General features: G+C 37.6%; 2 protein-coding genes across 2 annotated transcripts; both read left to right on the forward strand.

Moving 5' to 3' along the window:
* LOC121734504 (probable ATP-dependent RNA helicase DHX34) lies at positions 1-26,840 on the forward strand. Its single transcript, XM_042125127.1, has 19 exons — positions 1-618; positions 1,007-1,125; positions 1,555-1,721; positions 2,848-3,051; positions 3,587-3,719; positions 14,380-14,528; positions 15,006-15,113; positions 15,754-15,859; positions 17,077-17,282; positions 20,049-20,252; positions 20,708-20,890; positions 21,305-21,402; positions 22,127-22,331; positions 22,576-22,638; positions 23,282-23,460; positions 24,182-24,292; positions 25,026-25,150; positions 25,872-26,154; positions 26,538-26,840. Exons 1-19 carry the CDS (start codon positions 53-55, stop codon positions 26,818-26,820), a joined length of 3,492 nt encoding a protein of 1,163 aa, XP_041981061.1. The 5' UTR covers positions 1-52; the 3' UTR covers positions 26,821-26,840.
* On the forward strand, positions 9,970-11,530 carry LOC121734506. The gene is made up of 2 exons (XM_042125128.1): positions 9,970-10,142; positions 10,197-11,530. The coding sequence occupies exon 2, from the start codon at positions 10,210-10,212 to the stop codon at positions 11,383-11,385; it is 1,176 nt and encodes a 391-aa protein (XP_041981062.1). The 5' UTR covers positions 9,970-10,142; positions 10,197-10,209; the 3' UTR covers positions 11,386-11,530.

Here is a 26,840-nt window from a genome sequence, read left to right on the forward strand (position 1 = left end):
TTGAAAATTTAAATATAATGGTTAATAAAATTAATTGCAAATATTTGCAGTCATGAGTTATAAATTAGCCGGAAATTCTTCTAGAAGTTCATATAAAAGAAAACGTTCACCATCCGTCGATTCAGATCACAATAAGGATCGCCTTAAACTACCAAAAGACAGAAATATTTCTTCATCTTCTAAAGCCAACAATGAATTGGATGTAGAATTTAGTTTTTTAGATTATAAGAGAGATTTGAATAAAATAATTCTATACAGTAGCGATACGAACACTGTCGCCAATAGTATAGACGATTTTTGGATATTTGTTAATAAGTATGAATCTACTCTGAGGAAAGCTGGTAAACCAATTTTTGTTAAGGATTCCGACGACACAAAACATACTTATGTTGATGACATTCCAAAATCGTTTTCTAAACACCACTGTATAAATTTTGTAAGTAAAATAAAATTTGTGGATAGAGTTCAAGAAGATAGACATAAAAGATTGAACAAAGATATATTTAATGCATTTTTAAAGATAATATCAATATACTTAGATTTCAAGAATAAGGAAAAGTTTGAGAAGTTGAGGAAGTTAAGGAAAGCTCAAAGTGAATTACCTGTAGCCAGCTACAGGTACCTATATTTTATTAGTTATTTCTTTTTTTGTCATAAAAATTAACATAACATTAAAATTATAAAATGATAATTATAACAAGACTCCATAATATTGAAATGTTCATAGACGTTTTATTAATCACTAGCTATTTGACCGAGCTATGCTCGGTATTCGATAAAACATGAATTAAATGACATTTCTAAAAATTATTCCTAGCTAGATCGATTTATTGCCCCTGAAACCCCCTATATACTAAATTTCATGAAAATCGTTGGAGCTGATTCAGAGATTCCAATTATATATATATGTATATATACACAAGAATTGCTCGTTTAAAGATATAAGATAGGTGTCTTTTTTATCATTTCTTCTAATAGAATACAGTATATCTTTCTTCTGCTACAGGGAAGAAATAGTAGCAGCAGTGAAGAATGAAAAAGTGGTGATAGTTGCTGGAGACACGGGTTGTGGCAAGTCAACTCAGGTGCCACAGTATCTACATGTAGCTGGTTATCAAAATATTGGTAAATGTTTATATTTAAACTTGTTTTGTTGAAACTAAAATTAAGATAAAATTCTTTTTGTTGCTTGTGAAACCTACATTGGGTTTTGTTTTTCCTTAATGTAATTGAAGTTTTACATGTAATGCCCTACATTTTGTGTAGTAAAAAAGAAATTATAAGTAAAAATATACTAGTGTGCCTATACTAGATAGTAGTGCTTAAAACCTACATACCTACCCCTTCACTATAAAATTTATCCCTTTTTAAGACCCCAGGTTTCAGTGAGAGAGTAATGAAGAGATCATGTTTTATTTATCCACTAGAATGTTTTGTCTTGTCTAATGTGTTGAAGAAGTCTTTAGGCACATGACTACTAGGCACAGTTGACTGTTTAAATATTGTTATTAGTAGGTTATGTAACAAATGCATAGTACTATTTACTTCTTTCAGGATGTACTCAACCTCGGAGAATTGCATGTATCTCACTCTCGAAGCGAGTGGCATATGAAATGCTGACTCAGTTTGAAAGCAAAGTCGGATATCAAATTCGTTTTGAGAAGAGTAAGACAGCAGATACCAAAATTTGCTTTTTAACGGAAGGATTGTTGCTGAGACAGGTAAAAATTTGTCTGTGCACCTCAGGCGCGGTCCGAAGGGGGAGGGGTCACGGGGGACATGACCCCCCCAAAATCTGGGACAAATGGATAAATCTCAAAATCTTGCCAAATAATAAAAGGAAATTTCTAGCTACCCCATAGCAGCGACAAATATGCCATTTCTAAGTATAGAAAATGGCAAGTTTTTTGACAGGGAGACAATGACCGCTACTGTCCACCTACCCCCCCCCCCCCCCCCGCTACTGTCTGACCCCCTCCAAAATTTTAGGCTGCGACCGCGCCTGGTACACCTAATATTTTGTGTTATGGTTTTTGGTTGGACTGTTTTTTGGTTTTGAGCTTAATCTCTTTTAATAACTTTTGAGTACAAATTAGGTTATTTCTATGTTCCTTGTATTGTCGTGAAAAGGCATGTAACACAGAGTATATTATATCAAGTATATCAAATTGGATTGGCGCAAGTTAATCTATTTGCTAGCAACATACAAAAAATAAGGTTTATTTTTATGAAATTAAAAGGTTTTTTAATTTATTTTTATATTTCAGTTGATTTATTGAAAGTTAAATTCAGGTTTACCATTTATGACATATAAAAAAAACTACTTGTTAGATCTCGTGCAAACCAATTGTCGTTGGTAGTTTTTATAGTAATGTACAATATCATATGTTTTTTTAGACTTAACATGCCCCTACTATAGAAGTTAGAGGGGGGGGGGGGGGGGGGGGGGGGCACACATTTTACCACTTTAGAAGAGTCTCTCTCGCAAACTATTCAGGTTAGAAAAAAATGGTGTCAGAAACCTCAATATGATTTTTGAAGACCTACCTACCTATCTACCTACCCCATACACATAGGTTGGATGAAAAAAAATATCTTTTTTTTGTTTCAGTTGTACTTATGGGGACCCCTAAAATTTTTAATATTTTTTCCATTTTTGTATCAAAGTCTTAATGCAGTTCACAGACTACATCTACTAAACAAGTTTCAATAGTATAGCTCTTATGGTTTCGGAGAAAAGTGGCTGTGACGTACGGACGGACAGACAGGCAGACATGACGAATCTATAAGGGTTCCGTTTTTTGCCATTTGGCTACGGAACCCTAAAAACGTTTTGCATTTTTTCAGATGTCCTCAGAGAATCTACCTGAGTACGATGTGATAATACTGGACGAAATCCACGAGCGCCATTTGATGGGGGATTTTCTGTTGGGTATCCTAAAATGTCTGATACACACTCGCAGTGATATCAAGCTCGTACTGATGTCTGCTACTATCAACATACAGCTCTTCAAGGATTATTTTGCATCGGAATCCCCTGCTGTTATACAAGTCAGTTGTTTAGAGTTTTACTAAACTAGAAAGAGAAGAAGAGAGAAAGAGAAAGAAACAGAGAAGAGAAACTCTACTATTGGGACTTGACTATCTGTCTGTTCAACATTTTTTTTTTTTTTAATCTTTTTATTGTCAGCCTCATAGGTGAATACAGTGTTCCCTACATAAGGGACAGATCCAAATAACTATATAATTTTATTGGCTCTGGGAACAACGGCTCCGAAAGTACACTATTAATTTGCCTATGAGAATTGAGGGCGTATTAACCTTTTTAACTATTACGCTAGACATTAGAAATAAAGATGCCATTTATTTTTGTTATCTCTCTTAAAATTAAAAGAAAGTACTTATAATAAATAACTGTTCAAAAATTTACTGTTCTTTAGGAGCCAGAATTGTGACCATTATGTATTTAACTTTGCATGGCACTTACATTTAGTTTTTAGCGCAACTGTTCATCTATCATCACAAACTATCTAGCCTATTTGATTACATACCACGACCAGGTACCTCAAATATGATTATATTTCAGGTACCTGGTCGTCTATTCCCCATACAGTTGAACTACAAACCAATACTGATAGAGGACAAGCCGACCCGCGACGACAGACTTGACCCCCAGCCGTATGTGCAGCTCCTGCAGCTTATTGACAGCAAATACCCTTGTAAGTTTTGGCCTGAAAGCGTTACCTCATGATACGATACCGGATACGATATCGGTAGCTCTACCATGAGTTTAAAGCTATACCCCCTTACTAATAAACGCTGTATAAGCTTTGAATAGTTATACAGTGTTTTGTCTTCTTCAATCCAATTAAAAATGTCACTTGTGTGACAGGAACAAAACACTGTATAACTATTCAAAGCTTATACAACGTTTATTAGTAAGGGGGATAATATTTTTCGATACTCGATACCGACTATGTAAATTTTTAGTATGGCAAATTTTACAGCGCCTCTAGCGGTTACTTGCGGAACTCGCCATACTAAATATTTGCGAAGTCGGTATCGAGTATCGATAAATACTATAGCTTTAAACTCATGGTAGAGCTACGGATTGATAAGCAAGCCAAGACTATGCCAAGTCCTATGACAGATTTGGCCCCTGTATAGTAGGGTTGTTGAGGAAGTGATTATTGTTCGCGCCTTAGCTGCGAACACCTACACAATCGTCGAGCGCGGCCGTCGGCGCTCTTCCATCCCACTCACACGCACGAGAATATTCGCGGCGCGGTACGAGGTACACCGCGAGCCCCACTTCTAAACCTACAACCGCGGTGGGCACTCACAGTTTAAAATTAATATCTCAAATTCAAAATTATTGTAAAGGTATCTAGAATATAGCAAATTTGTTTAAAGAGCACAGTTTTTTAATTCATCTCTTATGTTCGACCGAACATAAAGTGGCGACCGTGAAAAAAGAAGATTTAAAAGATTTTCAGCTATTCGGATCGAAGCTAACGGAAAGTTCCGGCCATTTTGTCGAGTCATTCTGGGCCCACAAAGAGAAAAAATTATTGGAGACAATTGGATGCTATCTGGATTAATACTATTTGGAATAATATTCAACAAAAATTGAGGATAAAAGAAGAGGATTTGGTATTTTCGCCGAAACAAAGTGAGTCCGTTCCTTTTTATCCATTTATCATCTCATTTCATCCACATCCCATTCGAGTTTGTAGCAATTGTTGAAGCTCATAAATCGCATTTAGGTACATAATATCATAATTTCTAATCATCTGCTGCCTTTCAAAGCGCCTACTTTCGCATATTTGCCTACTTTTGTGATCTGGAAGTCAAGACCTCATTATTTGTCGCTTTCAGATTCCCTAATCTATTGCATTTATGTCTACTTTTGCGTCTTGAAAGTCCAAATTCATAATAATTCAATAATTTTTCGCTTTCAAATTGCCTACTTTTGCAAAGTTGCCTATTTTTACTGTCTGAAAGTCTAGACCTCAACTATTGTCGCTTTCAGATTTACTATACCTTTGCACTTTGCCTATTTTTGCGACTTGAAAGTCTTTACTACAATATATATCTGTACCTATTTGCCTACTTTCAAATTTATAAAATAAATTGCTAAACCAATTTGGCCTAATATTAAGTTTATCAAAGCTTACCTGCGCACGCGCATCCATTCATTACATTTCATCATAAAATCACTAAAACTATTTCATTATCATTTAATTAATAGTCATTCATAAATAATTATTTCACTATACTATACTATTTCACTATACTATTTACATTATCCTAAATTCTCATCTGTTTAAAAGATCATCATATTCATCCCATATTTTCCTAGTATAGGTTTATGTGCTAATAGTATTATTTCTCGATAATACAAAAGATCGAAACAATCTATTCCAGGGTGCTTGCGCGCGGCGCGTCACGGCTACCTTGCACATCCGAGAACGCATACGGACTGGGAGTATTCAGCGACTTACGCCGGCTGCCTGCAGCGCAGTGCCTACTGATCCTGCATTCCTGTGTTATCAGTAAACTCAGCTGTTCTATTCATTGAAGCGAGGCCGTATTGTATAACATTTTATCTTTACGACTTTGTTTACTTATTTTTCTTGATTATCTAACTTTGTGCCATGGAAACAGCATTGAAAGCTTTAAATGTAAAACGGGCTTCAATTAAAGGCCGTATTACTAAGTTTACTAATCAAATTACAGATTTAAAAAATAGTTCTGAGATTACGCAAACAGATATTAACATATTGGCTCAAAAGTTAGGTAAAATTCAGGATTTATTTAATGAGTTCGATGGTGTGCAAAATCAAATAGAGGGAATAGATGCAGAGAATTTAGATAATGAATTAGATATTCGAGATACTATTGAACAAACATTTTATACTTCTATAGCTGCCGCTCAGGGGTTAATTCAACAAAATTCTACAACTAAAAAATCGTGCCACGATCAAGGTCACAATAGCTTTGTTAGTGCGAATGACGACGATCAGAAAGTCAGTTTTCGTTTGCCTGTAATCAAAATTAGTAACTTTGATGGTACCTATTATAAATGGCTCGAATTTAGGGATACATTTTGCTCACTTATTCACGATAATAATAAAATAGAAAATATACATAAATTTCACTATCTTAATTCGTATTTGGAAGGTGAAGCAGCTCGAGTCATTAGTAATTTACAGGTCACTAATGATAATTATCCCGAAGCGTGGAAGCTTCTGTGCGAGCGGTATAACAATGTTAGACAATTAATAAATAATCATTTAAAACTTTTATTAAATATTGAACAAGCTCGCGAATCTGATAAGTCACTTAGGTTTATAGTGGACCATGTTACAAAAAACTTGCGTGCACTTCATAATTTAAATCAGCCCACCGAAAAATGGGATACGCTTATAATATATTTAATTTCGGCAAAATTAGATAACAATACACGAATAAAATGGGAGGAATATAGTCATGCCAACATTAACTCCTCAGAAATGCCATCTCTGGACAATTTTATATCATTTTTAAAGGCTCGCGCCGATGTGCTCGAATCTGTTTATCGAAATAAGCAGGAGTCAAATAAAAACATTAAGTCTGTTCAGAGTTTTCCTCATAACTCAAAGCATTCACAAATGCCGCAATCAACAAAATCATTTATAGTTGAAAATTCAAATAATTCTAAAAAATCTTTTGCCTACAGATGTGTGGTGTGTAAAGACAATCATCGAATTTATGAGTGTCCACAATTTTTAGATAAGTCAGTTGATGATCGGACTGCACTTGTAGGTAAATTAAAGCTATGCACTAATTGTTTGCGTGTAGGGCATAATTTACGCGGATGTAGACTAAATAGTTCGTGTAGAATATGTCACGATCGACACAGCACACTTCTATGTAGTTCGAAAGCGAACTCAAAGCATACTGAATCTATCGCGATGTCTGCGATGACTTCATCAGAGGTTCTTTTATGTACCGCACTTATTGAAGTCGTTAATCCTAACACTAATAAGTGTATAACTACTAGAGCACTATTAGACTGTGGTAGTCAATGCTCATTTATTTCAAGCAAATTAAAACAACAATTAAATTTAAATTCATTCAATTCTCATATTCAAAATATCGTAGGTATTGGTAACAATTCCTTACAAATCAACACCGAGCGATGTAATGTTATACTAAAATCTAGATTAAATTCATTTACAAAAAACCGGCCAAGTGCGAGTCGGACTCGCGCACCGAGGGTTCCGACAGCTTAAAGGTATTATAGACCTGAGTATTTGGTATGAATTTCAATTTAATACCTCTACGCGTTTATGAGGAAATGGGTAGTAAGTTTAAAATTATTAAAAAATATATATATTATGTGATGTAACTAAAAATTTATGGTTTTCGTAATTTTTCCTTTATCTATGCTATAAGACGTTGCTTCGTACCAAATTTCAAGATTCTGAGTTCACGGGAAGCACCCTGTAGGTTTTGATTCCCTTGCAAGTGTCGAAAATTTGCGGCATAAACGGCTGTATCTTTTGATTGCGTTGGCTTAGAAGTTTTATTTTTTCACAGCTTCAAGGGACAGTAGACCTGAGTAATTGATATAAATTTCAGCTTCATACCTCCACGCGTTCCTGAGAAAAAGGGTCTTGACAGACGGACGGACGGACAGACGGACAACAAAGTGATCCTATAAGGGTTCCGTTTTTTCCTTTTGAGGTACGGAACCCTAAAAACATTACATGCTTAGTGATGCCTGAAATAACGGGCAAAATACCAAAGACTTATATTAATATTAAAGGTCTGAACTTAAAGTCATTTGAGCTCGCAGACCCCAGCTTTAATAAGCCTGCTGACGTAGGACTACTTATCGGTGCTGATACTTTTTGGGACATTTTGCTGCCCAATCAGCACTCTATAGGGACCGGAAATCCCATCCTACGGCAGTCTAAATTAGGTTGGCTTATAGCAGGTCCCATGCGCTATACTCATGACAGCCACATTGATAGCAATGCAATTCAATGCAATTTTTCCAATATTACTGAACAAAATAGTAATAATGAACTAACGCAAATGCACAATGATCTCAGAAGATTCTGGGAATTAGAGAGTTTGCCACAAAAATCTTTACTCACAGATAAGGAGCGAGATTGTGAGAATCATTTTATTCAAAATACCAGACGTACTGCGGACGGGCGTTTTTGCGTCAAGTTGCCTTTTTCTGCCTCTCTTGACTGTTTAGGGGACTCCTATTTTATGGCTAAAAAACGATTTCTGAATTTAGAGCGTAGATTTAGGAAGCAACTCGAAATTAAATCCGCATATGTCGATTTTATAAACGAGTATGCTAATCTTGGCCATCTCTCAGTTTCAGACGTTGACCGACCGGAAAACGGTTGTTTTATCCCTCACCATCCAGTTATCCGCGAGAACAGCGAGTCCACTAGACTTCGTGTTGTTTTCGACGGGTCTGCCCGCACGAAATCGTCTAACTTGTCTATAAATGACATTCTAATGGTAGGACCGTCTATACAAGACTCTCTTTTTAATATTCTACTTCGGTTCCGTCAATATCGCTACATTTTAAGTGCCGATATAGAGAAGATGTACCGACAAATTTGGTTAGCAGAGTCTGATCGCAATTTTCAATTAATCCTTTGGCGCGATGCAGAGGACAAACCTTTACAAACTTTGCGACTAAATACGGTCACATACGGTTTCGCTAGCTCGAGTTTTCTTGCTACTCGTTGTCTTTGGCAAATAGGTGAGGAATGCAACGATCCTATTATAAAAAATATAATACAAAACGATTTCCTGGTCGACGATCTCCTAACTGGCCATGATGATGAATTTCAGCTCCGCTCTATTCAACAGACAATTTCAAAAAATCTCGCACAAGCAGGTTTTAATTTGCGTAAGTACCGCTCAAATTTACATACATTGTTGCCTTTTGCTGAATTTTTGCAATCTAACAATAATTTAATTGTAAGCGAGACAACAAATACTCTAGGTTTGAGCTGGGATCCTTCATCAGATATTCTCAAATTTCCAATCGCAATAGAACTTCCTACTGTTATTACAAAACGAAGTATACTTTCTACAACTTTCAAATTATTCGACCCCTTGGGCCTCCTATCTTTGTGCACTATTGTTCCCAAAATTTTATTGCAGACTCTGTGGTCTTTAAAACTTGATTGGGACGAACCAGCCCCTAATGAGATTGCGAGATCCTGGAAGACTTTTATTAATGGTCTTCAATCTATTGCGTCTCTATCTATTCCTAGGCCGGTAATTATTCCTAATTCTGTAAATAATGAAATTCATTGTTTTTGTGATGCATCACAACGCGCCTATGGTGCTTGTATTTATATACGTTCGACTAATGCCGAAGGTCAGGTACAAGTAAATTTACTTTGCGCTAAATCACGCGTTGCTCCTGCATCTACTCCTAGTACTATACCTCGTCTCGAACTATCGGGTGCTCTACTTGCAGCTGAACTCTGCTCTACTGTAACCAAAGCTTTACGTTGTAAAATCTCTCGAACGTTCTACTGGACTGACTCCAGTATTGTTTTGGCTTGGTTGCGTGTCGGGTCTAAAAATCTAAAAACATTTGTAGCCAATAGAGTAGCCGCCATTCGAGAGATTACTGAAACGAATTCTTGGCGGCATATTTCCACTAAGGATAATCCGTCAGATCTTTTAAGTCGCGGAGTCAATCCTAGCGAAGTCGCTAATTTAAAATTTTGGTGGCTTGGCCCACACTTCTTATCGTTACCGGAGGAGGAATGGCCGTCATCCCAGTTTCAGTCTAATATCGAGACGAACGATTTACCAGAAATTAAGGTTAATTTAATTAGCAATGACAATAATTCTAATATTTCAATTTTTAATGTTGAAAAATACTCAAAGCTCAGCACAATACAAAATATTTTTGGTTATATACATAGATTTATTTACAATTGCAAAAACCCTAAAAATAAAGTTACTGGTTCTTTAACAATTTCTGAAATTGACCAAGGTTTAAAGTATGTTATTTTCATTTCCCAGGCTGAGTCGTTTCCAAAGGAATTAAATTTATTATTAAAAGGGAAAGCTTTAAATCCTAAATCTAATGTTGCGGCACTTAACCCGTTTATTCATGACGGATTGATTCGAGTAGGTGGTCGTATCCAAGACTCTAGCTATGATTTTGATATGAAACATCCTATCTTACTGAGCTCGAAAAATCACGTAACCAAATTATTATTTGAACACGAACACCGCAAGCTTTTACACGCTGGTCCTCAAGCTCTATTAGCATCTCTACGTACTCGTTTCTGGCCTATCAATGGTAGAGACTTAGCGCGCCGGACCGTATTAAAATGCAACATTTGTAGAAGGTTTAAAGGTGAAGTAGCTAAGAATATAATGGGTAATTTACCGTCCGACAGAATTACGCCAGATTTTCCTTTTGTTATTGTTGGAACTGACTTTGCTGGGCCATTTATGATCACGGATCGTAAGGGTCGTGGTTGTAAAATCACTAAATGTTATTTATGTGTTTTTATATGTTTTAAGTATAAATGTATACATTTAGAAGCAGTGTCTGAGCTATCTAAGGATGCTTTCATACTTTGTCTCCGTCGTTTTGTTGCTCGACGAGGCATTCCACGCAAAATCTATTGCGACAATGGTGGCAATTATGTAGCGGCTGCTAAAGAAATTAAGAATTTTATAGACTCTAATGTTGATGCTCTATCTGATTTTGCAACCAAGGAGGGCATAGAATTTTGTTTTTCACCAGCTTACGCGCCTCACTTCAATGGCCTAATGGAAGCCGGTGTCAAGTCAGCTAAATTTCATTTGACGCGAATATTAGGCCAGACTCACTTAACTTTCGAAGAGCTCTCAACATTGTTCGCTCAAATAGAATCCATTTTAAACAGCCGCCCCTTATCTCCTCTAAGTTCTTCCCCAAACGATCTCTATCCCTTAACCCCGGGCCACTTTTTGATTGGAAAACCATTGAAGGCGCTACCATCTCCATCTCTCGAAGAGACCAATATTAATCGTCTTGATCGTTTCCAGCGAATACAAAAAATCAAGCAAGACTTCTGGAATCGCTGGAGCCAGGAATATATCTCCGAGCTACAAGCCCGCACCAAATGGCGTTTGAAAAGGCGGGACCTGCAGGCGGGCGATCTGGTCATACTAAAGGAGGAAACTCCACCTTTGCACTGGCGACTTGGACGGGTGGAGCGAACCTTTCCTGGCTCAGATGGCGCTATACGTGTAGCCGACATTGCTACTTCGCGAGGCATCGTGCGCCGTGCTCTAAATAGGATTTGCTGGCTGCCTAATCCTGATGAAGATGCTGGAAAGCAGTCGTGAGCTTTCCAGGGCCGGGTGCATGTTCGCGCCTTAGCTGCGAACACCTACACAATCGTCGAGCGCGGCCGTCGGCGCTCTTCCATCCCACTCACACGCACGAGAATATTCGCGGCGCGGTACGAGGTACACCGCGAGCCCCACTTCTAAACCTACAACCGCGGTGGGCACTCACAGTTTAAAATTAATATCTCAAATTCAAAATTATTGTAAAGGTATCTAGAATATAGCAAATTTGTTTAAAGAGCACAGTTTTTTAATTCATCTCTTATGTTCGACCGAACAATTATGATGCGGATGAGGAAGAGGATATTTTTTGAGGAAGAGGATGCGGATGAGGAAGAGGATGAGGAATAGGATTATAGGAAATTATAAATACTAGCGGACCCAAACCAAAAGCCTTTGTGCAGTCTGTACATAACTAGGTACATACATTACACAAAAAATAATTAAAAGGGTATTTTCCAGTGGACCAAACTATGAATCTATACCGTTCTCAAAACACAGAATAAAGAATCATCAAAATCGGTCCAGCAGTTAAGAGGAGCTCAGTAACATACACAACACACGCACACAAAAATAATCGGCTAAGTGCGAGTCGGACTCGTGCACGAAGGGTTCCGTACCGATATAGAGAAAAAATAGGCCAAAAATTGTGTTTTTTGTATGGGAGCCCCCCTTAATTTTTTATTTTATTTTATTATAAATCATTAAAGTACACATACAATTAAGGACTTTGTGAAAATTTCAAGTGAGTACCTATTGCCATTATTGATTACGAGCAAAAAAGGCCAAAAAAATCAAGTTTGTTGTATGGCAGCCCCCTTAAGTATTAATTTAATTTTGTTTTTAGTATTTGTTGTTATAGCGGCAACAAAAATACACAATCTGTGAAAATTTCAGAAGGCTAGCTATAGCTGTTCTTGAGATAAAGCTTGGAGACAGACAGACAGACGGACAGACATCGAAGTCTCAATAATAGGGTCCCGTTTTTATTAAGATCAGTGAATGATACAATTGTCGCGCTCTGGCGTGTGCGTTGCCATGATTGGATACGCCGTAGGCGACGCGCATTCGCAGTTAAATTCCTCATAAATTCCTCTTAAATTATGAGAAAGCGATAGCGGAAGAGGATTTTTTATTTTTATTTATGAGGATGCGGTAACGGATGAGGAATCTAAAATATTGCGGAACTTCCTCATTATGAGGAAGCGGAAGAGGAATCCTCAGCAACCCTACTGCATAGCCAGTACCTTTGTAAGTTTTGGCATGAAAGCTTTATCTCATGATACGATACGATGTCAGACCGATAAGCAATCCGAAGAGCTATGACAGGTTTGGCCTCAAGATGTTCAGCTTTGCAGCAAAGACTTTTAAGTTTGGCTCTTTCCTTTCTTTATCATCCGATACGATATCGTACCGATAAGGCAATAATACGACGATGCTAACAGATAATATCCCAAGCAAGTAGCAGCATACAATTATAATACACATTTATTGCTTGTTTGTAAGTATCTATAGTAATATTATTATTCTGCAGAGTTTGTTAGTTTGTTTGAACAAACTAACAAACTCTGTCCGATTTGAAAAATTCTTTCAGTGTTAGATAGCCCATTTATCGAGGAAGGCTATAGGCTATATTTTATCACGCTAAGACCAATAGAAATGAAGAAATAGAGGAAAATGTGGAAAAAACGGGGGGAAATTATTTGAAAGGGCTTATTTGAACGCGCTAATCTCAGGAACTACTGGTCCGATTTGAAAAATTCTTTCAGTGTTAGATAGTCCATTGATCGAGGAAGGCTATAAGCTATATTTTATCACGATAAGACTAATAAGAGCAAAGAAATAGTGGAAAATGTGGAAAAAACGGGGGGAAATTATTTGAAAGGGCTTATTTGAACGCGCTAATCTCAGGAACTACTGGTCCGATTTGAAAAATTCTTTCAGTGTTAGATAGTCCATTGATCGAGGAAGGCTATAAGCTATATTTTATCACGATAAGACTAATAAGAGCAAAGAAATAGTGGAAAATGTGGAAAAAACGGGGGGAAATTATTTGAAAGGGCTTATTTGAACGCGCTAATCTCAGGAACTGCTGGTCTGATTTGAAAAATTCTTTCAGTGTTAGATAACCTATTTATCGAGGAAGGTCATAGGCTATATTTTATTATTATTCTACTACTTACTAAATGTGGAAAAAACGCGGGAAATTATATGAAATTGCTTATTATCTTAAGATTCTTAAGAACTACTGGAGCAATTTTATGTTATTTGGCAAACATGAAGAATACACCACGTTATTACGTTTAAGGGACATAGGCTATTTTTTTGCGGAAAAATGTACGGTCGCGTGAAATTACTCAAGCGAAGCCGCGCGGAACATCTATATATAATAAAATCGTAGGAAAGTCAATAGTGTACATTGAATATTTTTGTACAATAAATAATACTTGGGACGTGATCTACTATACTAACGCGAACGAAGTCGCGGGCAACAGCTAGTGTAACATAATATTTCGTATAGGTAAGTACTATCATGGGATAAGTTGATAATCTGTATTGGTGCTCCCACACCGCCGTTAGAAAATGTTTAGTAACGTTAGTAAACAATTATTAGCAAACATTTAATCACAAATGTTAAAAAATGTTAAAAATGTTTTCATGTAAGAAAATGTTTAGTAAACGTAAGTTAACAAATTATAACAAAACAAATTACATATAACAAAATAAAACATGTGTTACCTTTTGTTTGTAAAGATTTTATAGGTGATGGTGGAGTAATACGGTGAGCCAATACCATATTTAAATGTTATTAAATGTTAGTAAACGTTAGTAAACATTTTCTAAGTGTAGGAGTACTTATAACATGTAACAGTTCCTAACAAAATGTAACAATTGACAACATTTGTTAGGAAATGTTTTTATGTTAGAAAATGTTTACAAACATTTTCTAACGGCAGTGTGGGAGCACCATAACATAAGAATGTTTTACAGGTGAAGAGCGTGGGGACCTTCTAATCTTCATGTCTGGTGTTCAAGAGATCACGGCTATCTGTGACGCCGCGCAGCAGTACGCTGAGAAAACTAAAAGGTGGATAGTGCTGCCGTTACACAGTGGACTGTCATTGGCTGAGCAGGACAAGGTACGGTTATAGACCTTATTAATTAAATGTTAAGGCTGATTTTCTACTGACAATTTGTTTAGCTGCGTTGTGAGGAATGATGGTCATGTTTTTTGAAGCTATTGGAATCGCTTTATTTGCCTAACTTCGCTCAGTGCAGCGATTTTTTTTACGGGTGGAAAAACTGTCTAGGGTTTTACTTTTAAAGTAGCTCCACAAAAATGGGTAAATGTGAGACACAAGGTGCGAGACCAAGTTAATGTGTGTTAATTATATTTTTTATGTTTAAATATACGTAATTTAAGTAAAATTAAGTCTCTTCCACTCCTTGTTTATCCCTTTGAACCTATTTGACGAAGTTTTATGCATTTCAGCAATATTCACTCATGGAACTCAGAAGAGGTTTTGTGTAATGCATGCAGATTACTTATATACTTTTAAGACGGGTTGCAAGGACCAGAACAATTTGCTATGTTCTAGAATCTTTTAATGTTTTAGGTTTTCGACTATCCACCAGAGGGTGTAAGAAAATGTATAGTTTCGACCAACATCGCTGAAACCTCCGTTACTATTGACGGGATCAGATTCGTTGCTGACTCTGGCAAGGTAAGACGTTTTTCAAAGTCATGTAAAAAAAGTTTAGATGTAAACATTTAAAAAATCTTGTACACAAATAATGCTGTTACAGCATACTTTTTTCTAAAATGTGACAGGTGTGAAGCATAATTTATGTGTTAATCCAGCAAATCTATCCATGGCTCTAAAAATACAGCATACAGAAAATACAGTCATAGTAAGTCATAATTCATTAAACTGGCATCCATTTATATACATAATAATACTCCCCACACCGGTTTCGGTGACGGTGGCCGGTTTCATTGAAACCAGGCCAGGTACGCAGGAGTAATTTTATAGTGCCCAAGTGTGTGCGCAGTGCACAGGAGCACTCTCTATTCCTTTTACTCTCATAACCCAGTGGGACGGAAGACCGACACGACTGGCGAGAGATCAGGCGCAGGACCGACTTTTTTACATGCCCATCCGACGCATGGATCATCTTACTTGTCAGACAATCAGGTGATCAGCCTGCATTGTCCTAACCAAACTTGGAAATAACATGTTTCCAACGCGGGATTCGAACCCACGACCTCCGGAGTCGAGAGCGACGCCCTAACCACTAGACCACGGAGGCGTTATATACATATAAATGTCATATAAAGAAACAGGTACCTATACTTGTTTTCAGGTTAAAGAGATGAGTTACGACTCGTCGAGTAAAATGCAGAAACTCAAAGAATACTGGATATCCAAGGCCAGTGCTGACCAGAGAATGGGCCGAGCGGGGAGAACTGGTGAGTGATATCTTTCTGTATAATAAGATGGTTTAAGCACGGACGTAAAAAAAATACGGACGTAGCATTACACTATAAAGAGGTGGAGCATGCAAGGTACGACAATTTCGTTTATTGTACACGTGACCGACACTCACACACGCAACTAGGTACTACAACCCGCTGTACATTGAGTGACGGCTCCAATGACACGCACACATCCTACACGGGAGGCAATAACTATGCTTCACTTGTGATTAGACGAGGTTACGTCCGTATTTTTTTACGTCCGTGGGTTTAAGCAGAATACTATTGCATATTATGGTTAAAAAATTAAGATGACGTATATTGTCTTAACTAGATATTGCTCACAAATTCGTTGCAATGACATTCAGTTATGACTTATGACACACATTTGCACAGTTTGTTGAATAAAATCATCCTATGTTCTTTCACGGGATTCAAAGTATCTCCATGCCAAATTTGAATCGAAATTGGTTCATCGGTTTGCTTACAATTTAGACATACTAGAGATCGCCCAATGGTCGAAATTCGACCTTAGTTTCAACGACATTAGGACTACTACCGATATTTTGTAAAAAAAATATTGACTATATCATTTTTTTTTCAACTCTTGTCTCTAGGACTCAGCTGATCTCAGACTGGCCGTGTAAGCATTGTCTAATAGTATCTAAGATTCAATAAAAAAAAAAAACTATAATCCATTTTCAATTTGTCAACTTCTTGTCAACAGACTTCAACCATAAATAAAAGAGTATAATAAATTCGTATGTATGGGTTTGTCACCCAAAAATCTGTCATCTTCTTGAGTGTGCGTATTGTAGTGTGTGTAATGTTTTATTCGTTAAAAAAATGTATGATAAAAGCATAACTTCAAAATAATATTAGCTCGATGCACTCCTTTACTATATAAACTATAACTGTGCAAAATTTCATTCACCTACGTTTCCGCATTTTTCGTCAAAAGGGATACAAAGTTTTTCGCTTGCGTATTAATATATAGATTTAATTGCACCCTGTTCCTATGTATAACGGCAAACTCCCAAGCAGAACGACGCTTTGGGCTATTTGCCCATTCCCATTCATATATTATTATCCTGGGCTGGGATGTTATTATCATACCTCCATAGATACTTACCTATCAAAAAAGATTTAGTGGCTTAAGCAAGATAACTGACATACACTTTCATCATAATAATAAAGTATGGATGTTTCAGGCCCCGGCGTCTGTTACCGCATATACTCCGAGCAGCAGTACACAGATTTTGATGACTTTAGCACCCCCGAGGTATCTCGAGTTCCCTTGGCGTCTCTACTGCTGCTTATGAGCTCCCTAGGAGTCAACGACGTCCGCCGTTTCCCTTTCGTGGATGCACCCCCCGAGCAGGCTATAGAAGACGCTATAATGGAGCTTAAACAGCATGTAAGTTAGTATGTAGGGAGAAACGTAAAAGCGCCATCTGTTGACTGGAAAAGTAGGACACAGTGTGAATTTAAATTCACTACTTTGGTTGTCAATAGATGGCGCTTTTAAATTTGAATAATGGAATGAATTTTACGTTTGATGAATTTTTCATCATAACCACTAGTGATAAAAATAATAAAAATAAAATATAATAGAGAAGGCATACTGTATAGTGTATAAACAAATGCAGTCAAGGATGATGTTATAATTAAAAAAAAAATGAGAGAAATAAATTAAAACATACTAAATTATATTAACTAGAGATCGCCCAATGGTCGAAATTCGACCCTACTTACAACGACATTAGGACTACTACATATATTTTGTAAAAAATATAGACTTCATCATAGTTTTTTTCTATTCTTGTCTCTGGGACTCAGCTGATCTCAGACTGGCCGTTTTAAGCATTGTCTAATAGCTAATAGTAACTAAAATTAAATAAAAAAACAATAATCCATTTTCAATTTGTCAACTTGTTGTCAATAGACTTCAACCATAAATAAAAGAGTATAATTCGTATGTATTGGCTTGTCACTCAAAAATCTGTCATTTTTCCTAGTAGTAGTGTCGGAGTGTGTGTAACGTTTTATTTGTTAAAAATATATATGATAAAAGCATAATATTTTAAAATAATATTAGCTCGATGCACTCCTTCACCATATAAACTATAACTGTGCGAAATTTCATGCACCTACGTTTCCCCATTTTTCGTAAAAAGGGTTACAAAGTTTTTCTCTCACGTATTAATATATAGATGGGTGCTTTCACAAAAATAGGGCAACTTTTGAGGGTATTTTGTCCTCATCATATTTTATTTGTTATCAAATTCCCTGTTAGTGTACATGATAGGTGATCAATTTATTTTGTCTTATCTAAAAGGGCCAGTCACTTTATGCCTTATTTTAGGAAATTTTTAGAGTTTTGCTCATTTAGGCATCTAGGGACTGACAACTTTAAACCCCTAATGCGCGAGTCTGACTCGCACTTAGCCGATTTTATATTATTTTAGGACTACTGGGTCGAAACTTCTTATCTATACTAATATTATAATTCTGCAGAGTTTGTTTGTTTGAACGCGCTAATCTCAGGAACTACTGGTCTGATTTGAAAAATTCTTTCAGTGTTAGATAGCCCATTTATCGAGGAAGGCTATAGGCTATATTTTATCACGCTAAGACTAATAAGAGCGAATAAATAGTGGAAAATGTGGAAAAAACGGGGGAAATTATATGAAAGGGCTTATTTGAACGCGCTAATCTCAGGAACTACTGGTCTGATTTGAAAAATTATTTCAGTGTTAGATAGCCTATTTACCGAGGAAGGCCATAGGCTTTATTTTATTATTCTACGACTAATAGGAGCGAAGAAATAGAGGAAAATATGGAAAAAACGGGGGAAATTATATGAAATTGCTTATTACCTTAAGATTCTTAAGAACTACTGGAGGAATTTTTATGTTATTTGGCAAACATGAAGAATAGACCACGTTAACGGACATAGGCTATTTTTTGCGGAAAAATGTACGGTCGCGTGAAATTCATAAATTACGCAAGCCAAGCCGCGCGGAACATCTATATATAATAAAATCGTAGGAAAGTCGATGCTGTACATTGAATATTTTTGTACAATAAATAATACTTGGGACGTGATCTACTATACTAACGCGGACGAAGTCGCGCACAACAGCTAGTATGATATATAAAGAGTGGAACTGTATCACCAAAGTATATATTTTTCAACATTTGGGCCAGACCAAAGCTGCTTGAAATTTGACTGCTCTTGATGAGTTTTAGATTTTGATATATTTTCAATAATTGTTTTTCTTAAGTCTATTATATTTCTTCAGTCGAGAAAGCTTAAACAATATATGTATTTCGTTAATATCCTGATGTTTTCATACTAAACGTCAGTCCGAGCGCCTTTAGAAGCTAGGGCCTGATGGTCTAGGGACTGATAATTTGGCATAAAATTGAACTTAAAATTCTGTTGCAAATAACATTATGAAGTCTTATATGATATTGCGAACAATGCTGACGTATTACTTATAAATATTGATTAATTCATAAGAATTTAATATCAATAAACCACAAAATTACTTATCTAGGGATTGAACAAGTGACTGGAATTACCACGTGGTGATTTTTAAAGTGACCGCCGCAAAGCGAGTGTTGTCAGAGAATAACTTCATGTAATACTCTAAAATTCACCAATAATATTTAACGTACATTCTAATAATGTGGAGAAATTTTAAAATTCGTAAGTGGGGCCTGGCGGAAAAAGTTGAGGACACTAAACTCATTCGAGAAAAAATAATTATTATTTATTTTTACTACAAAATACTCACATAATTAGCTGCGAGTACTTAAACATTTTAAAAAATATTAATAAAAATAAGTATAAACATAGTACTTTTTTAAATATGAATTCCTAAACACAAAATTTCGGAGAACGGACACGCCTAGAGCCTGACATTTGGGACATATAAAACAGATTTTAAATATATAATATAATGTTATTTTTAACATAATTTGGGGGATAAATTAAACACATTGTAAACTATTATTTAGCAATTGTGGTATTAAATAATTAGTATTGATTTTAACTGAAATGTGCTTCGGAAACGAAGTTTCCCTATTTTTGTGAAACCACCCAGATATCAAAGACACCTAAGTTTTAAGACGTAGTTATGGTGTATCAGTATCACCGTTATATTCACCTTTTCAGGGTGCTCTTACCTCCAACGAGAAGCTGACAGCTCTCGGAAAGACGTTATCCAACCTCCCTGTGGAAGTGTCACTTGCCAAGGCACTGGTGGTGGCCGCGGCGACTCTGCCCCCACATAAACTGGACTCCGCCCTAGCTCTAACCGCCGCCCTTGGGGTGAGAAGCATATACACGACACAGGCGCATAGGGATATTGAGTGCGAGGTAATGATAACTATTATTATTTATTAGCTAATGATTTTGACAGACATCTTGGCGTTCATTGAGAGAGGCCTATGTCCAGCAGTAGACTAGGTACGACTATACGACTATAGGCTGATATGATGATGATGAATGATTTTGACAGAAAATGTGTGTTTCTGCCAAAAGCGTATTTGTCTTCTGGGACCTTTCACTAATCAGGCAGAGAGCCGTTACGCGTTCAAGCGTTCTGCGCGTTTTACGTTCTAACGGTCAATCAAACAGAAGGGAATCAGACGCGGTCAGAATACCTCCTGTGTGAGCATAATATCTATGTAACGTAGTATCAACACAAAGAACGCAAAACTCCCCGTTTGAACGTTTGACCGCGTGACCGCTCTCTGTCTGCTAGGTCCTTTGGGCTCGCATGGGGAGTATACAACAAACGTTGCTTCAAAATAACAATAATATTGTTCCAGAACGCCCGCAAAGACGACGAGTCCGACCACGGCGACCCGCTCTCCCTGCTGGGGTTGTACTGCGGCTGGCTGCGGCAGAAGGCGACGGGCGGTGGACGGCAGTGGGCGCGGCGCCGCGGCCTGCACGACGCCCGCCTGTACGACCTCACGCAGTTGGCCGCGCACCTGACCCGCCTGCTGCAGGTAGATGAATCTGACCAAGACGACCCGCTGTAGTAGTACTCAACATAAGTACAATCGCTACTAGCAGTTAGCGAGCGGCTCCCGATCGGGACGGGCACGCAGCGTATACGTCGCATCCACTGCGTGTGCGCCGTAAATACGTCGCGGACGCGCAACAGTATAACAGAATTCTGTTGTTTGTTAACTCGCTGCAAACAAGCGATGAAAACGTTGCGTATTCGCCACGTATTTATGACGCGTCGGCAATGTATTCAACAACAACATGACAACAGCCTTAGACAGGCGGAAATGTTCGCGCTCGTGGCCCTCATAGTCGAAATTGTCTCATCTTATTTAAAACATTATTGAATCCTTTAATCATCAAAATATAAAGCACTTTTCTAATACACTCTACAGTTTCCTCTGCTATTTCAGGACAACAACCTAATGGAAGCGCCAGAAAAAGAGTCCATGTCGTCGGCAGAACGATCGCAGAGGCACGGTCAGATTAAGCAGTTAAAAGACATGAGGAGGTACGGTTTATTTCATACAGTAGGCCCGATATGAGTAGAACATAATATAAAAAATGTTATACTACGATACATAGTGAATAACGTTATTTGTGTATGTCTAAAAACTTTTACGACGTAGCCAGTTTTAAGTCAAAACTTTAATAGGCCGTCTACATTTATCCGAAGTGGGCAGGAAAGTGGGCAGCGCGAGAATGTAAATAGTCACTCGCGCTGCCACTCGTCATGCCGCTGCCGCTGCTGCTGCCGCTGCCCGACGCGGCAAGTATGTACAGGGCTGAGTGTAAACGTTGACTTGTGTCGATACCGCCGCAGAAGTATTCAGGGCAATATTGCCGGCTGCGTGAGTAGCCGCGACAGTGGCTGAATCATAAAGTTAATATATCTAGCGGAATAGAGCAACAATCTCGAGCTCTTAAACGAAACCGAAATTGGTTTCATCTGTGTGTAAAAATATGTGTACGTATACACACAAGCATGATTGAACCTGAATTCTATGAGATTAAATTGTCAACGTCCGGCACGTGCCGACTGAACGTCAAAAAAGAGTGCTGCTGTCATGTATCACACGTCTCTTTTTACCACGCAGTGTTACTGATAGTGACATCTCTTTTGCTCAGGCCTTTGTTTCTCAATTCCGCGTGGTAACTATATTAACTTTATGGGCTGAATACAAACGTCCCATAAACATTCATTTGTAAATAACATTTTTACAAAATAATTCCAGGAAATACAAGCAACAAGCGGCCGAGGATCTCAAAAAGCGTAAGCGTCTCAAGGTCAACACTTGGGAGGTCGTCGAAGAAGACAAGGAAGACAACGAGTTGGATATAAAAGACATCGAGTTTCGGATGACGAACGACGCGGGGAGAATACGGGCTCTGATCAGTGGCGCTAGCGCCAGTAGCGGCAGGGATTTGATCATGTTGAAGGTCAGTCATGTAGTAAAAAAATCATGAGGTGTAGTACAAAAGTTATGAGGTGTAGTACAAAAGTCATGAGGGTTAGTACAAAAGCCATGAAGTGGAGTACAAAAGTAATGAGGTGTAGTACAAAAGTCATGAGGGTTAGTACAAAAGCCATGAGGTGTAGTACAAAAGTCATGAGATGTAGTACAAAAGTCATGAGGTGTAGTACAAAGTAAACAGGTGAGATAATTTATTATATATTTTTCAGGTGGTCCTGTGTAGAGCATTATATCCTCAAGTTGCTATTGCTGACGAGTTCAATCACTGCAAAGTAAGTTAAATGACACATAAGAATACTTCAATATTCATAATTGTTATCCACACGTGTCCATTATTTGGTAAAGACACTGGCTATCAAAAAGTGCAGTCAGGGAATTTTTGTTTTATGAATGATATTCTACTATGAATCAATTTCTTCGATGGTACTGTGGGATATGCGTGTGGTGGCCAAAGGAAGATCTTCCGACCGAGCGAGGTGTTATGCTCGGTCAGGCCGAAGCCCCACGTGATTCATCTCAGCTGTCGTATATATACCGACGCGCTCAGAAAACTTCGATAGCGCGATGAAGGAATGTTAGGTGAATTGTGGGTACCGCCACAGTACTTGTTTAATTTCCAGTCAGTGTCTGAACAACTCTAACATACATACGGCAAGCTGTTTATATTCCTAATTTCCAGTCAGTGTCCAAACAACTCTACCATACATACAGCAAGCCGTTTATATTCCTGATTTTCAGTCAGTGTCCGAACAACTCTACCATACATACAGCAAGCCCTTTATATTCCTAATTTCCAGTCAGTGTCCGAACAACTCTACCATACATACAGCAAGCCCTTTATATTCCTAATTTCCAGTCAGTGTCCGAACAACTCTACCATACATACAGCAAGCCGTTTATATTCCTAATTTCCAGTCAGTGTCCGAACAACTCTACCATACATACAGCAAGCCGTTTATATTCCTCCATCCCACATCATGCTTCGGTAAGAACCCGAGGCTGCTGCAGCTGACCGACACCGACATAGCTGATCCGCCGCCGGGGTACAAGAGTAGACTGCCGCTGTCTTCGCAACACCAGTTGTTGTGTTATCTGTGAGTACCATGAGAAAACTGACGAGTTTATATTTCATTTCTATTTTTTTTATTTACCAAAAAACAAAGCAGCCCCCTTCTTTGTGATTTGTTAACTTCAAGGTCACTATTTTGACCTTTGAACTTTTTAAAAGTCAATTTTAAAAAGATAAACGTCAAAATTGTGGCCATAAGCAATGAAGTTTATGTTCATCAAAGTTTTATAATTCTAGGCTTTTTTTCGAGTCATGCCCGGTTTCTAAGGTTTTTTTGGCAATATTATAATTGATTAGTTAATATTTAGATTTTATACTGTAGCCATTTAAAAGCTCCAGGGGCTCCCATGCATAAACACGATACGATGTCGCGTCGTGGATGTGTACGACACGACGTCGTAACGTGTCTTCTGCTGTTAATAAGAAATCTAAGAAATAAAAGACAGATACTCAGAAGATACTGGATCCACCCATTTCTTTCAACCATGAATAACGGGAGCCACTTTATATAGATACAATGCCTTAAAAATAGACCACAACAATTACTTCGTGACACTTTACGACGTCGTGTCGTAGATTTCCACGACGTGACGTCGTATCTTGTTTATTTGTGGGAGGTTTCAAGGGCAACGGTGTTTACACTAACACACTGTATACTTTGAATATACATTGTCTCCCTTTGTATTTGAATTTTCACCCATACCACGGGCCATGGATAATCTATTATGTTTGACGGTTATTTCTAGATCTCTGCTGGAGACGACGAAGCCCTACATAGTGAACTCCATGCGCATGCCGGCTGCGCAAACATTGCTGCTGCTAGCTCACTCTATCGACACCAACATAGGATTCACGAGGTATACATAAATTAGGTACATAACCATCCATATCCATAATTATATTGTAAATGCTGTGCATTTGTCTGTCTGTTACATCTCAATGCGTCAATCGCTAAGTTGATTTTGATGAAATTGAGATATTTTGAATCCCGACTTCCGAGAAAGCACACACGATTGTTTTAAACATGATAAACAATTTTCGGCGCAGTGAAGTTGCAGGCAAAATCTAATCTCAAACAAAAACAATAAAAACTAACGTATATGGACCATGTTTATCTTTTACGATTAAGACTAATCTAATGGTAGAGCTTGCGAGGCAAGCTGAAATCCATATTAGCTTTGTCCACACTGTGCCTTTTTCTGTTCGTCAAGGGCATGCGTTATAGCGCAGTCAACAGTGAACGTGAGGCATGCCCGAGACGCATGCCCTCTGACCATATCCAAAACTTTCGCTTTGTTACTAAAAATGACAGTTGGCTTTGCGTTCGTTGACGCATTCAATTACTGAATGCGCCAAAACCAAAGTTGAATGAAAGAAGATGACGAAAATTGAAGACGAAAGCGCATAGTGTGGACATAGCTAATCGAAAACAAGAGACAAACGTAATTTTTTTCTACTTTCTTCTATTCTTATTATATTCTTATTCTACTTGTCCAAATTGTACTCTCCAACAGTATTTCACAGAAACGGTATATTTTCAAGATAAAAGTTGAATTCGAAGCGTAGTATGACGCCATAATTACTTTCCAGGCTTGTGTGCGACACGTGGCTTTTGTTGGAGTTTCCGTATTCGGAGACTGAGGGGCTGAACTTGCTGCTCAAAGCTACCAAGTTGCGGCAGACTTGGGACGCGCTCATCAACAGACGTCTGGCTGGTAATTTAAGTGTTATTACTCATAGTGTTAAAAATTACAGGATACTACGCCAAGATACCTTTGATTTCACGTTAGAAAAAAGTATATACAGTGTGTTAGTGTAAACACCGTTATCCTTGAAACCATCAAATGAGCCAGTCAAAATGAACAACTTTGAAAATGTAAATGCCGTCTTCATACCCGGATGCCCGGATCGGCAATTTGTATGGGTATGAAGACGGATTTTTTTGAGTTCCCAGCATTGTTCTCATAGAAAAAGTTGTTCATTTTGACGGGCTCATTTGATGGTTTCAAGGATAACGGTGTTTACACAAACTTCTTGTATATTATTATAACATAAGACAAAATTTAAAATTTAATACGTTTCTAAACTCGAATTAAGACGTGACATTCGATGTATGATTATTAGTCCTCTGGTATCTATTTCAAAATATGTAAGTAAGTGCCAAAGACAAGTAGCGATATTATATCTACATAACTGTACTATGCATACTATTATTAGAAAGGTGAAAGTTTGTCTGGTTGTCTGTCTGTCTGTTATCTCTTCACGCTGAAACCGCTGAACCGATTTTGCTGAAATTTGTAATGGAGATACTTTTTGTCCCGGGAAAGGATATAGGTCACTTTTCATCCCGGAAAAATGTACGGTTCCCTCGCGATAAACGAGTCATCTAGTTGACAATAGTTAAAACCACAGGTTTAAACGGCTTTCTTGTTTCAGATTCAAACCCGAACAAGTCTGTCGAGAATGAACTGCAAAAAGCCAAACATACAAAATCATATCAGGAACTACAATATGACTTGTCTACTGAGATGTGCTCCTATATGAATAGCGATGTTTGTTACACGATAAAGAGGTTACTACCTGGTGATATCAAAGTGTTGTATGTTAGAGATAGCGTGCACGCGAATATAGACCCTAACCCGTTCGATGAAGGCTTCGAATGCCGGCCCCATGAGAAAAAAGGAGGAGTGTATGTTACGGATAATATTGTGTATAATTGGTACGTATTTCAGACTATTATTATGCAAAATACTATTATAAATTTTAAAGTATAGCCTGCATGTTACCTATTTAGTTTTACGCTTAACTCATGGGATAATTATAAGTCTGTCGGTTACCTCTTTACCCTTAACCTATGGGGCTATGAGCCTATGACCGATTTTGAACTAATTAATAATAAACAAAATTATTGTTGATAAGTGACTCTAAAATATACACGACCAAATTATGAAGTATCTTTAATTCAATAAATTTCTTACATCATATCTTTTTTTTAATCTAGAACAGAAAGGACTTTATCGTAAAACGAGAATGCCATCCTTATAGGTATACAATACAAATTAGTTATAAATAAAAAAAATCATATTTTTTTTTAAATTCCAGTGTCGTGGATACAGAGTGGAGTGCCAACAACTATGAAGAAACATATGGTGTTGTTTGGACGTGCCCAGACTGCGAGCTGGCGGCGTGCTTTTCTCCTCTAGAACGACTACAGCACAAACAATACACATGTGCTTCTAGAAGCATAAAGAAGGAGGAGGAGAAAGCACCTGTAAGGGAAAATCGACCGAACGCCAAAGAGTTTAAGTGCGATTCTTGCGAGAGCACGTTATATTTGACACCGGTCGAAATGTTGAAACATAGAAAGGCGTGTAAAAGAAAATAAATTAAAAATATATTGTTTTT

This window comes from Aricia agestis, chromosome 15, assembly GCF_905147365.1.
Source record: "Aricia agestis chromosome 15, ilAriAges1.1, whole genome shotgun sequence".
In the NCBI taxonomy this organism is placed as follows: Eukaryota; Metazoa; Arthropoda; class Insecta; order Lepidoptera; family Lycaenidae; genus Aricia; species Aricia agestis.

What these genes read in the sequence shown, in the direction of transcription:
- LOC121734504 (XM_042125127.1), top strand. Translation starts at nt 53, where the DNA reads ATGAGTTATAAATTAGCCGGAAATTCTTCTAGAAGTTCATATAAAAGA. An exon ending in TCGTTGCTGACTCTGGCAAG is followed by an intron (nt 15,114 to 15,753) that starts GTAAGACGTTTT and finishes ACTTGTTTTCAG; the next exon opens with GTTAAAGAGATGAGTTACGA. An exon ending in GGGCCGAGCGGGGAGAACTG is followed by an intron (nt 15,860 to 17,076) that starts GTGAGTGATATC and finishes TGGATGTTTCAG; the next exon opens with GCCCCGGCGTCTGTTACCGC.
- LOC121734506 (XM_042125128.1), top strand. Translation starts at nt 10,210, where the DNA reads ATGAAACATCCTATCTTACTGAGCTCGAAAAATCACGTAACCAAATTA.